The 15,000-nt window shown below is 33.7% G+C and overlaps 1 protein-coding gene across 2 annotated transcripts in view; it reads right to left on the bottom strand.

The window, feature by feature from the left end:
* Window positions 1-15,000, bottom strand: part of LOC136846576 (limbic system-associated membrane protein-like) — a 142,428-nt gene that overhangs the window by 44,401 nt on the left and 83,027 nt on the right. Inside the window, exon 2 of one of the 2 annotated variants that reach the window (XM_067117430.1) lies at window positions 10,754-10,789. The exons of the other annotated variant lie outside the window; for it this stretch is intronic. Within the exon in view, the coding sequence (XP_066973531.1) occupies window positions 10,754-10,789 (36 nt within the window). The remainder of the gene's footprint in view (window positions 1-10,753; window positions 10,790-15,000) is intronic. 2 annotated transcript variants of the gene reach the window in all.

The raw sequence follows: 15,000 nt of genomic DNA, 5'->3' as shown, positions 1-15,000 counted from the left end.
TAAGTATACCGTATTGTTTGAATGTAAATATTTTGTATCAAGTTTCTAAACGGATATTTTTTATTCGATCGAGAGGTAGTATACATTTCCTTGGCCTCGTGGCGCGAAGAATTATGCCTGAATGTAACTAATTATGATAAAAATGTTCAATATATGAAGTATACTTGGTCGCAAGTACATAACTGCCAACATTATTTTTTTACTCCATTTGCAAAAAAAAAAAAAAGCGCGATTCTGTGCCATTAAATAAATTAAACAAATTTCCCCACGGAACAAAAAATTATGCCAATACCTCTTTGTATAATACCGGATGACATATCAGTATCAGTAATAATAATAATAATAATAATAATAATAATAATAATAATAATAATAATAATAATTATTATTATTATTATTATTATTATTATTATTATTATTATTATTATTATTATTGTGAGAAATGTAAGAATGATCAGTGTAAGTTATATCATCATTAGCTTCGTTCTTCTGCACGAGTAAAATTCAATTCCAATCAGATATGAAAGAGTCAATGGGATCAGCATCATAAAATCGCTCTTATGACTGATTGCCAGATATTTCATGTCGTTTGCAACGAAAACAAATACAAAATATTTGACTCTTGATGGGATGTTTTTGGTGGATATTATCCAGATTATTCATCCCTGATATTTGTGGTGACTTTTTTTTATTTATTCATCCACGTGTATATTCCTGATAAAATAATATCTTTCTGATAATTTTCACCCTGTATTCAATTTGATATCCTGTCATGTCATTCTTGTTTTACTGTTTTTCACTTCGTTTTTAGTGTAATGCCTTCAATACTTACATTTTTTGATAACGTATTCGTAAGAGAATAATATTCTTGGCTGATATTGCAAATGGCAGTTGTGTAATATTCACAAATTCATATTCAACTTACTTATGATAAAACACTAGTTATTCCTGATGTTGTTTTCCAAATTTCCACTTAAGATCAGCGTGACGTTTACCATACGCCCTTATTCAACGTGTTTTTATATGATAATTCTTATTATTTTTACTCTTTATCTTCCATTTTATGTTCCCCCATATTTACCATATTTGCATAGCAAATTTATTCTTATAGAACAATGTTTAGAGCTTATACTCGTATATCTTGGCTTATTTTCCGATTGTCATTTCCCAAATACGTAGGAAATTTTCTGTTTAATTTGGCAATAACTCTCTTTACTCTTCGTATATTGTTTGTTATTTTCTGTTTTCTAAATTTCCGCAGTGCATATCACTGTTTCCGTATGTAAGTTATTTATACAGTTTGCTCTTTTTTGATCACTGTATCCGTTTCTCACCCCCGACGTCATACAATACTCCAGACTCTTCATAATCGTAATATATCTTTCATATTTTCCATCTGTCATCTCCGTATTTCCCCTATCTCCATAGTTATCTCTCTCACGACAGAACACTGTTTATGATCAACTTAATCCAGCGCTTTTAGTTAGACTAAAAGGTTCTGAGCCGCCGGCAACCTTGAGACTGCTCTGTCTAAGGACATGAAGATAACTTCATGTCCTTCAAAACGGCCATACTTGTCTATTCAGAGATTGAAGCAATGGCTGTACAGCATTTTCTAGTCCCTCTGACGCCTGTCTGGAGTCGAGGAAGTTATTCTTTCCTAAAAAAAAAAAGGAGGGAAAGATATCGCTGGATTTGTATTTCTGGCGTCCGTACAAGGCCATATATCTCTCTCTCTCTCTCTCTCTCTCTCTCTCTCTCTCTCTCTCTCTCTCTCTCTCTCTCTCTCTCATACATACATACATAAATACATGCATACATACATATATAAATACATATTTGTAAATATATACATATATTTGTATGTATATATTTCTAGTACTAGTACTTATTAATTTATTATATTTTCTGTAAGTCTGTCCCTCACAATTTCTTTTTTATTTTTGCTGTTCTTTGTTATAACCCATCTCATTCTGTACTTAATTCAACTTTGCTACAAGCCATTACGAGTCTCTCTCTCTCTCTCTCTCTCTCTCTCTCTCTCTCTCTCTCATACATACATACTTATATATACATATATAAATACATATTTGTATATATACACATATGTTTGTATGTATATATTTCTATTATTAGTACTTATTCGTTTATTATATATTCTGTAAGTCTGCCCCTCACAATTTCTTTTTATTTTTGCTGTTCATTGTTATAACCCATCTCATTCTGTACTTAATTCAACTTTGCTACAAGCCATTACGAGTCTCTCTCTCTCTCTCTCTCTCTCTCTCTCTCTCTCTCTCTCTCTCTCTCTCTCTCTCTCTCTCTCTCTCTCTCTCATACATACATACATACATACATACATACTTATATATACATATATAAATACATATTTGTATATATATAAATATGTTTGTATGTATATATGTCTATTATTAGTACTTATTCATTTATTATATATTCTGTAAGTCTGACCCTCACAATTTCTTTTTATTTTTGCTGTTCATTGTTATAACCCATCTCATTCTGTACTTAATTCAACTTTGCAAAGCCATTACTCTCTCTCTCTCTCTCTCTCTCTCTCTCTCTCTCTCTCTCTCTCTCTCTCTCTCTCTCTCTTAAATGAGCCATCCATTACATAGATTTGTCAAATACGGTCTCTCTCTGTAATTGATCCATTCATTACATAGATTCGTTAGAGGGCGCCTCTCTCTCTCTCTCTCTCTCTCTCTCTCTCTCTCTCTCTCTCTCTCTCTCTCTCTCTCTGCGCCACTTGACAGAAGTGACTCTCTAAAAGGGGCAAGGAGAAATATTGAAGTACTACTGAATTTTTTTCCTTCACACTTTCCCTCCAATCTCAATTCTTTATTCTTCTTTTATCCTTCTATGGCACCATTTGAAGCTTAGACACCCCATTATGCCGATGGATCTCTCTCTCTCTCTCTCTCTCTCTCTCTCTCTCTCTCTCTCTCTCTCTCTCTCTCTCTCTCTCTCTCAAATTTTTCTCAGGCGTCCGGGTGATGCTTACGACGATGGGATGTACTTTGTTAGTGTCGGTAGCAACAAAGGTTCCTTCTCGCCCGATAAAAATGCCTATTTATTTATTTTTTTAATCAATAGTCTAAACTGACGACTGAATTTACAATTTTAACTCTCACAGGGACGGCCCTTAAAGGCCCATCCATATACGATAGTTTTGACGTTACAGAATTAAGTAGTATAATCATATGTTAAGTTGTTGGGCATATATTCTAAATCTTACAAATGGCAAGCAATGTCCAAAAACTGTCTAACGGTATTACCGGTTACTAAATGCTCTGGGAAATCATTTGTGTATGAAAGTCCTGAGTCACCAACGTTATTAGTATATCGTTTGTAATATAACTGCATTACAGATTATAAAATCGAAACTCTCATAAAACCAGAGTTCGTCACTAATGAAGATATCTGGTTATATCATAGATCGTTTGAATTTTTTCTTTCTTAAAAAACAAAATATTTGTTCATTCTGTCCTTTATTTAATAAATTTTATCTAATATTTTCAGAAGCTTCATTAGTAAAGACTTCTAGGAACCATACGCTAACTAATTATTATCGTCATTAATTTTAGGGAAGGAATTTATGCTCACCCTGTAGGCCCTACTTTTCGCATCATACCAAAGTTAACATTGGCCGCCAATCCAATGTGCTAGTTTGAATCAGTCTAAAATTCCATGCAATCCTCAGTTCAAAGGCTTCAAGGTTTCACGGAGCCGTGTCCATGAATTGAAAGTAATAATGATTCCAGTTCCCATAAGTTATAGTTATATGGATTGCAATGCCTGAAAGTAGAGTTGCTATAAATTCCAATAAAATAGATGCTAGTTGCCATACTTTTCTGTCATTATGCATTTCAGTTCCCTAAGAATTCAGCTTCTGCGAATTTTAGTTGGTTTGAATTTTAATTGTAAGAATGTTCTGGCTATATGGATTCCAGGTTCCTTAAGTTTCAGGTTATATAGATTCAGTAGCTACATGACATTGATATATATATATATATATATATATATATATATATATATATATATATATATATATATATATATATATATAGATTCCAGTAGCCATACATGACATTATATATATATATATATATATATATATATATATATATATATATATATATATATATATATATATATATATGAATCTAGAGCAAAAATTCCAATGTGTATGAATATTCCTGTAAATCCTAGTTCACATGTATTTTAGCTTCCCACAGATTCCATTTTGGTGAATCTCTGTTGCCATAAACTAAAGAGTATATGTAGTTGATATGGATTCTGTATTCATAAATTTCAATTAAATAGAATCTAATTTCCGCAACCTTAATTGTCCTATTCTTATAAACCCTGGTTGCCATACGATTCATTCTGTAACTTCTAGTGTAATGGACTTACCGTTTCAGAAATTCCTTTCACTATTGTCCTAAATTCCAGCCTAAGCTGTTTCCAGTTTCCATTCGTTTCAGCATGCATAAATTCCCATAAGGAGAATGCTGAGAAGAAGCTCTCCTGCATATCAATATAGTAACCATAAGGCCTTGTGACAATTAAAGCATTTTGATGGGTCACTGGTCCAAGTTTGCTGTCAGTTTAAAGTGTTGTCAGTCAAAGTTTGTAGTTTCCATAGGATCTATGGCTGGTGGGAAGTTGTGGGAAGTTCGCGGTTGAAGTATTCCTGTCAGTTGGGATTTAGCACATTCCTTTGATATAGTTTCCTGCGAACGAATCGTTGAAATTCAACGAAGTAGCAGAAGACAGGAAGGAGATGGGTATCGTATTAAATCCATTTTAAAAGTTCCTGAATTACTGATTTCATATTTTTTTAAAAAATGGTGTAACCATAGAGTGGCCAAGTTCTCATTCAGATTTTAATGTTTATTGATATCTTAAAAAAAATTGAAGCTATATTGCTAGAAACAAAAGGAAAAGGAGAGAATTTAATGCTCTCAGAATTAGGAAGATTATGTTGCATACGTGTAAGTTTCATTTCTAAATTAAAAAGAACTCGGAAGATTAAATCAAAGAGGTAAATATAAAAATAATATACTTAAGTGTGAAAAAATGCTCCTGACGGTATTTATTTTTAACATTTTAATTTGATCTTTTCAGTGTTATTTTTGTCTGAAATTGGACTCAGAAGAGCGGTATGAATAATATATTTCCATCAAGAAACCCCCAAAAGATAAGCAGAGAAAAAATACCGTACTCAAAAAAACCCAGCGTTCTCAAGTTCCTAGTCATGAGCATTATTTTTCATATTCTTTCATCTAATCTCTTTACGGCTTCTTATGGAAAAAGTGAACCTTATTTTTTGGCTAACATATGATAAATTTCGCGCATCCTCTCCGGGAGGCCATTCCAGCGTCTTGCAAAACATTATGGACGGCGTTTCCATGGGCTGGAAAACTAGTCTTTTTCCTTTTATTATCAGGAAAACTTTTTTCTTGCATTTCCTAAACGTCTAGAAGCTACAAATCCGAGGTGACGAATTTGGCAAGTGTAATGTTTCCGAGAATACTCTCTCTCTCTCTCTCTCTCTCTCTCTCTCTCTCTCTCTCTCTCTCTCTCTCTCCCCTTGCCTCACGATTGTCTTTTTGCTGACTTTACGAAATATTTCTGTGCATTTTTTATTGGTTTGTGTTTTTCCCCTCTGTAAATTTGGGTCATTCTGTTTTCAGGAATTTGTTTTGAAAGTCACGAATCTCTTGGGCTTGTTTCTTTTGACTGTTTATATTCTCAAACAACAACAGCAACAACAACAACAACAACAACAAACAGCAATAATAATAATAATAATAATAATAATAATAATAATAATAATAATAATAATAATAATAATAATAATAATAGGGAATCACATTTTTGTATTTAAATGTTGCTGCTTCATTCATTACTTTATCATTTTTCTCCCCTGTCTGGTCAATCTTCCTTTGTAGTACACAGATCATCTTCCCATCTGTATAATGAACATCCCAAGGATATTCTGGTCTCCTTTACTTATGCATATAAATCTGTATTCCTTATTCTCAAGAACATCCTCTGTGATTGATTCTTTTCATCCCCATAATTTCGTACAGCTGTATTTTATTCTTGCCTATTCTCGCCTTTGTATATCTGCGTCTGTTTCTCTCTACTCCGACACCGTAAGACAGTCAGGACCTTAAATATTCCTTTCATATTCTAAGAATAGACCACAAGAGTAAACGCTTCTGGGAACATCATCTCATTATCTCGGCGATGGTGTACAGTCTGCCTCTATTCACTCACCTACGTGTCTATCGCCTTTAATTCTGAATACAAGATGTTTCTCTCTCTCTCTCTCTCTCTCTCTCTCTCTCTCTCTCTCTCTCTCTCTCTCTCTCTCTCTCTCTCTCGCTTTGAGGCAGCAAAGGAAACATAGTGTATTGAAATGGAATGTGATGAATATGTAACATGTTTTAATACCATAAAAGCTTCGATTGACATTATTTTTTGCTTTTATTCCTTCTGCTATCATATTTTCCCATTTTTAGCATTCACTTGTTTCCGCTCATACTTTATCTTATTTCACACTCTTCATTATTCTTCTCTATAAGGAACAGACTTGAGGCTTTCGTTCTTTGTGTTCTTAAATGACAGAGGCTGTACATACACACACACACACACACACACACACACATACACACATATACATATATATATATATATATATATATATATATATATATATATATATATATATATATATATATATATATATATATAATATAATATATATAAATGATAGCATTTCACATCTATATAAAACTGTGAAAAATTTCTATTTAAAACTGTGATACATACATACAAACATACATACATACATACATACATACATACAAGCCAGAGTGCAGGATTGAGGCCCTAAGACATTATAACTGTAAACAAAGAAAATCAGAAAAATCCCAAGAACGTCCTATTATAAGAAGGCAAATATTGTGTTGGCTGGAATAAAAAAAAAAAAAAGGCCATTTCCGAAAAAAATATACTTCGCGGTTATTGCTATTATGCGGTGTTGCGCGATTCCCGAATTGGGTCACGTCTGGGTTGCATTAGAGGGAGAATATTCCTCCCTAAGATAACATTACCTCAGTCCCATATTCTCTTTGTATAGGCAGACGATGATGTATTCCTGGCAGTTCAGTATGTTTGTTTTGATTTAATCATAGTTGCCGATCCGTAGAGGATGGTCGTGGGTTAATAGGATGTTGTCATGTTTACCGTATCGTATAATGCGTCATTGTCGGTTATAATGATTATGCTTCCAGGTGTTAAGGTAGTACTTACTGAATACCCTTTTTCCCGCGGGTATTTTCTATTTATTATCGATTGCTTCCCGACTCGCAAAAGTGTCTACATCTTGGAATTTAAAGACAGTAATTCAATAGTACAACCGTTATTAAGTCTGTGGGCCTATTTAGCAAAGGTTCCATAACATCTGACTCGAAGATTTGAACATCTTAAAATTCAAATAAAATATTCAGGAAGACGAAAGTTATCAGATGTGTTGATTCATTTGGCGAAATACCTTTTAAATCTGAGTTATTGAATCTTGAAATTCAGATAGGATTCAGTAAGGCAATTAAAATCGTTATTTTCAATTGGTTGGCATCTGTAAAGTAAGGAATCAAACAACACCAGATGAAAACTGTTGAATTCATTTGCAATAATCGATAGGTTGCTTCAGCAAGAATGGGGAGTCGGTAGAGTTGTCGGCTAGCACTCGCTAGGCCCGAGTTGGATTCTTCGGCTAATGAGGAATTAGAGGAATTTATTTCTGGTGATAGAAATTCATTTCTCGCTATAATGTGGTTCGGATTCCACAATAGGCTGTAGGTCCCGTTGCTAGGTAACCAATTGGTTCTTAGCCACGTAAAATAAGTCTAATCCTTCGGGCCAGCCCTAGGAGAGCTGTTAATCAGCTCAGTGGTCTGGTCAAACTAAGGTATACTTAATTAATTTTCAGCAAGAATGCTTTGGATTATCGATGAATAAGCAATATAACTGATACACTTGAGTTTATAAATGTAATTCAGCATTAACATAACTTCAATTATGTGACTACCCCCATTTCAACCCAAACCGAATGCCAGTGCAGTAATCTAGGTGTAAGTCTAAAGGTATCATTATCATAGCTTGGCAACGTACAAATCAACAGTATGTCATATACCTAATCATACCTAATGGTAGATTCCAAGGGCACAGTAATGAAGTCGTCAAACTTGTTGGTCACAAATATAGTAATCAATGGTAATACCGATAATTGTAGTTGGACATGTTAAGGATAATTTTAGCTAGAACTTCTATATTAACAGAAACACGTTCAGATTCTATGTCAACTTGAATTTATTGGATTATCATATTTTAACAAGTTGTAACACATAAACAAATACACACACATGTTTATAATAAGTATGTAAGATTTTTTTACAATAAACCTTTATGCCTCTTTCAAAGGGCAGACTTTTCCTGTTGTCAGCAAAACTTTAGGTGACGAGGTTGTTCGGCCAGTGTCTTCTCTTGACCTTAAATGCCGCTGGAACCCTTCGGCGTAGATCAACTGTAGGGTGGCAGAATGGGAATCAAACTGCTGTCCTTGCAAGCACAAATCCTTTGCTCTTTCACTGCGCTGTGGCACTTACTGTATAAGTGCAAGCATGTTTGTTTGTGTCCAAACTCATTCACTTATGCAAGTGATACATCTGCAGCCACACCTGAGCACAGACGTGAAGGTGTATATACATGTGCATGGATGATTATGTATTTTGCACCCACAAGTGAACATAAACATGCTGTTATATATACACGTGTATGAAGGAATGCCTATATTACACGTACACATGAACATGAATGTACTGTACTACCGTATGTACACTTGCACGAATGCATACCTATTTTACACTTACACGTGAACACGAACATGCTATATACACGTGTCTCAGTGAATACCAAGTTTGCACCTGCACGTGAAGATGAGCAGTATACATATACATATACATACATATATATATATATATTATATATATATATATATATATATATATATATATATATATATATATATATATATATATATATATATATATATATATATATATATATATATATATATATATATATATATATATATATATATATATATGTGTGTGTGTGTGTGTGTGTGTGTATACACATACATGTGCATGAACAGATACTTGTTTTGCACTTAAACCTGAACACTGGTATATTATTGTACTTACACGTCGAGTTGCACGTGAACATGAGCACACTATTGTGTACATACGTGCTTGCACGCACACCTGCAAAGGTAGCCAATTCCCTTGTTCTTGAAGAGTAAACTGGCAGTCCACAGAGCTTTCCCAGTCAAATCAATTGCTTTCCACTTCTTTCTAACGCTGCAATTCTTCCGTCACCATGGACTCGGTCCTGGCACCTCTCTCTCTCTCTCTCTCTCTCTCTCTCTCTCTCTCTCTCGCCTATCTTAGTAGCTTTGTCTACCATGCATTTCTTGCAGTAAGTTTTTCTCTCTTTCTCTCATTCCCTCCAGTAACGGTGTATTTCATTCTCTTTTCTCCATTGAAATGATTCTCTCTCTCTCTCTCTCTCTCTCTCTCTCTCTCGTCCGCCATTTGCCCCCAAAGAATTTTGTTTGATTCACTTAGAGCATTTTTGATGATGCATACAATTTTTCGTCTCTCTCTCTCTCTCTCTCTCTCTCTCTCTCTCTCTCTCTCTCTCTCTCTCTCTCTGTAGAAAATACAGCAACTCAGTTTGTATATCCACATTCCCTCTCTCTCTCTCTCTCTCTCTCTCTCTCTCTCTCTGTAGAAAATACAGCAACTCAGTTTGTACATCCACATTCCTATTTTCTAGAGTGCAACTATCCCAATTTTTTTTCATGCGCTGTGTGCAAGATCTAAAGGGAATTGAACATTTAAATTCAGAATTATTCGTATTTTACGAGACTCAGAAATGGAGATTGAAAAACTGTGAATGGCTTTTCGAAAAGATGGCGTTATTCCCCGCAGCTGGTGCATTATATTTCCATTTTCAGAAGTGATTTTGAACAGCCATACTTGACGTGGGTCAGGAGATAGTGAGCAAAACCGTTAAATATGTTAATATTACTTAAAAAATTTAACTCAGCATTTTGAAGAATACCTCTAATTATCCGACTCATCTTTTATATAGTGATTAAATGTAAACTGTGTATCAGTAAAATTTTTCTTTATCGACTCAGTGATTGAAATAGATCTATAAAATGACATGAATATCATTTGGATAAAAGTGTTTCATTTGTCACATACGTAATGTATCATATTTTTTTAAATTTCTTATTTACTTCAATGACCAAAGCATTTGCGACGCTAGATTATACTCAGTTACTTATTTACTTATCACCTGCATTTCGAAATGTTTTAAGAAGTCATTTTTATTACTAAAACATTCATAATCGATTTGTGTATCTCCTTTATCTGGAATTGCTTTAAGTAGCTATTTTTATTTTCAGTATGTCATGCTTGCCATTCAGTATTAATTTTCATCAATAATTCGTCAGTTTATTGCGGTAAACCTAATTTATTTAGCGTCAGGAGTTTTAAGGGAAATTATATTTTGAGATTTACTAAAATGGTGAATATTGAGGGAATTTTACAACTTTGTTAGCTATCAACCAAGATACTTATCTACTTACTTATTTTCTTTAAAGAAGAAATCCTTCCGGCCAGGCCTATGAGAGTTAGAAATGTTAATTTTGTCAGTGGCCTGGTAAAACCTTTAATAATAATAATAATAATAATAATAATAATAATAATAATAATAATAATTAAAACTAAAACAGTAATTACTACTAGTAATACAATTACTACTGTTACCATATCTGCTAATATTCCTGCTAATAAAGATAAAAACATTTGCCATATTAAAAAATAAAAATATGAAATTCTTTTTAAATGAAACCTTTATTTCTCCGTCCTTGAAAAATTGACAAGGCTATTCTAAACAGAAAAATAAAATTGTCTTCCCTCGTAAATTACTACACAGATCAATTACATTAATAGATGGCCTGTCCACGCTTGATTAGAGTATAATCATGTGTACATCTGGGATCCTAATTTTTCATTATAAACGTTCATTATTTACACAGGAACACTTCCTTCAGCCTTTCTTCAGTAATATCTTTAAGCATTTGTGCTTTGAAAGTTTATTCGGCATTTTCAGGGAAAGTGTCACTCGGAGTTAGTAAGAACAATTCTTTCCAGGTCACTCTCCCAAGAATATCTCGCACCTTTTACAGAAATGAAAAATGTCTGAACACTTCATAGGCAAAAGTTCCTATTTTTCTTTCTAAAATACTTGCGCAGAATTTGCATGACGAAATCCTTCAGTATTTGCATTAGAAAAAATATCATATCTCTCCGGCAAAAATCGACAGTGTGTATCACCAACGCCTTGCCTCACGTTAGCGAAATATATTACTTAGGTTTTTACATTTTTCAAATCCAATTTGGGAGTAAAGCCAAGAGTACCATCTGAGATTAGAAAAATAAATTATGCATTCTTATTGAACCACAGAATCGCCAGTTGCCTCAGCGGTCGTTTAAAAAGTTATTTACGTGAAAAATATCGTTTCTTAAAACCCAGTGGTTTTTTAGTGCAATATTATCACATGACTTGTGTGAAAAATATTGTACTATTATCATGAATATTATAATACACTCGCAAAAATTTAACAATCACAGGCCATTGATTTTAGAGAAACTATATTTTATCACATGAATAACTTATGTAAACAACCACTGAGAAACTAGGTTTGGTATAACCTGTTATAATCTGGTTGACTCCACGATTTAACCAAGATGGAGAAAGACCTTCCTGTATTTGGCTAAAATTCTTTATGCATGCTTCCTGCCAAGGGAAGTCTGATTATAGGCAAAATTTGGTAAGGTTTTGTAATGAAACGGTCCCAAATTGAATTATCGTTTGTTCTACAGCTGACAGAGAAAGTATGAAGGGGCTGTCCGTAACTTTAATTTTACTAATGTATTTGATTAGTTTTTGGTATTCAACTAGTTGTCTCGTTGTTGTATTTATTATTGTTGTTACAGGTTATTTTTGCATTTAACATGCCGTTGTTATGTAGAATTTATCTTGGGAAAATTTTTGAATCTCTCTCTCTCTCTCTCTCTCTCTCTCTCTCTCTCTCTCTCTCTCTCTCTTACACGCACGCACGCACACAAACACACATAAAAGAGCCTGCGCGCACGCGCGCTTTTCCCATTTGATGGTAGTTAATTTTTTGCATTGAAAAGTACCCTATATCATCTCAAAGAAATTGGCATATGCCGTAGAGCCTCTGTAAAAAACAACTTAAATATTGATCTGAAATTAACCCATGATTTACACACATTATTATTAAAGTCCATAATTGTTAGTTCAAAGACAAGTTCATTTAAAACAAATGCATAGTTGTTCATTCATGATTTCTCAGGTTTTCAGTAATCAATATCAAAATTAAAATAGTCTGATCGTCTTATATATATATCTATATATATATATATATATATATATATATATATATATATATATATATATATATATATATATATATATATATATAAACCAGTCAGAATCATTTCAATGATGTTTTGTTTTAAAATACATGTTGTAAATATTATTCCTGATTTAAAAGTATTATCATTTGTTTAATGTTTTCACGCGACCTATTATCGGTTTAATTTCAAAGCATTATAGCGTCCTTCTCGTCCTCGCACTTGCTATTTTCAAATTAAAGCTGAAATAATGCGCGAATTCCTCGCCCTGAAATGTAAATTCCCTCTCTGAAACAACCGTCTTATTTTTCCAGCCACAATTTTCCAGGCACTGTTTTCCTTTGCCATTTGAGGAATTTCCTCTTTGGAAGTTCCTCCTCGTCCTCCTCCCTCTCTCCCTCCTCTTTCTTCTTCCTCCTCTTCCTTCGTCCTCCCCATTCCTTTTTCCTCCTCATTTTCTTCCTCCCTCCTCTGTCTTCCCTTCCTTCATCTTCCCTCCTTTCTTCTTCCTCCTCTTCCTTCATCCTCCTTTTCCTTCTTCCTCCTTTTCTTCCTCCCTCCTCTTTCTTCTTCCTGCTCTTCCTTCATCCTCCTCTTCCTTCTCCCTCCTCTTTCTTCTTCCTCCCTCTCTTCCTTCTTCCTCCCTCCTCTTCCTTCTTCCTCCTCCTCCTCCTCCTTTGTCCAAATTCTACTCTGTTAGGTTCGCTCTAGGCCGCTTTGATTCTTTCCACCAACTTTTGTTGTAATTTGCGGCAACAAACTTTTGCAATTTCAAAAAAAAAAAAAAATAAACTTCACCTAAATCTGCATTTGTCTGCTTGCTGTCTATTCGTCTATTGCACTCAGGTTTCTGTCCGCTTGTTTTTGTGCTTCTGTTTGGCTGTTAACTGTGTCTGTCTGTCTGTCTCCTGCGGTTCATTTATTGTGCCTTGTTTGTCTGTCTTGCCGGTTAAACATGTATGTATTTTTACGTTAAATAATTTGTCTTTGTTATCTTTATATTTATTAAGCTTTTGTCTATTTTCATTTTCTTTACCCATGGATATTGTAGCGAGATTAAAAATGGAAATTATGGACAGCTTTCAAAATTCGGAACAATTGTACAAACACACACACACACACACATATATATCTACATATACATAAGTATGTGTATATACATTTTGATAACCCATTATTCGTGTTTGATGTGTGGTAGACTGCAATAAATTTTCTATTTTTGAAAACTCTTTCACGAAAAAATGCGAGAAAATAAAAGATAATGGTGATTAGCCAATCTCATTTTACCTCCGTTGAATCAAAATCAATGCACGACTACACCAGTAATTTGACAGAAGCCTTCACACCCCATCCCAGTGCAGAAAATTAAATCACGTCAACTAGGAAAAAAAATATATACATATATGACCCCTTCCGTGACTCAGAATGCAACAGATTTTCAACGAAATCTTGCGAAATATTTTTCAACATGATAATAAAGAGATTAGCTGTGTTTTATGACGTTACTTTCGGAAATTACATTAAATTGCAAGTTTTTTTTTTATTGCAACTCACGAGATTCAGAGATTGAATTGGAGAACAACATTGTATTTTTATTCTTTTATAAAAGCAGGTTCACACTAACCCTGTATTCCTGCTCTGATATAAGCTTATTAGAATATGAAATTTAATTTAAATATATGAAATAATAATAATAATAATAATAATAATAATAATAATAATAATAATAATAAAAACTGAAACTAATTACAGTGATTACATATATAATTAGTAGCTGTTATTTGGATGTACGTCTTCCAAAATACTCTACATAAAAAAGTGTTGAGTCATGGAAAAATGTTGGGAGTGGTGTTCAGTTGAGGCACAAAACATTACATACCCGATGAAAACCAAAAATACGGAAATATCTTACAATAAAAACGGTTTTCCTCGAACTTTCTGGCGCTATTATACGCCATTCCTCGTACCTCATCTACGGATTATGCTGCATAAAATAAGGTTTTAGGTGCATTAACCGGGATATTACACTATGCTACTTTGTAACGGAAGATTTCAGTATAGCTGATATAATATAATTAAGGAAAAAAAGAGTACGGGTAAAATGTAGAATCGATGAAGCGAACGGCCATTAAAGAGAATATCTTGGAACCCCAAAGTCAGATTGATGAAAGATTGTGACAGAAATCTGCGGCTTGGGCACGCCACATTTCGTTAGAATACAAAAGCCAATGGGGGGACATTTATTATAGATTTAGGTGACTAATGACACCGTTAGCCGCTTCCGCGGGAAATGCTCAGTTGTGGAACCTTTGAAAAAGTTAAATTCTTGCATATCTCATGTTATTTATGATAGATTCAGTTATATGGTAGCGCACATTTTTCTTATTTC

Source organism: Macrobrachium rosenbergii, chromosome 15 (genome assembly GCF_040412425.1).
Source record: "Macrobrachium rosenbergii isolate ZJJX-2024 chromosome 15, ASM4041242v1, whole genome shotgun sequence".
NCBI classification, from domain to species: Eukaryota; Metazoa; Arthropoda; class Malacostraca; order Decapoda; family Palaemonidae; genus Macrobrachium; species Macrobrachium rosenbergii.
This window is presented reverse-complemented; position numbering and strand designations above follow the sequence as displayed.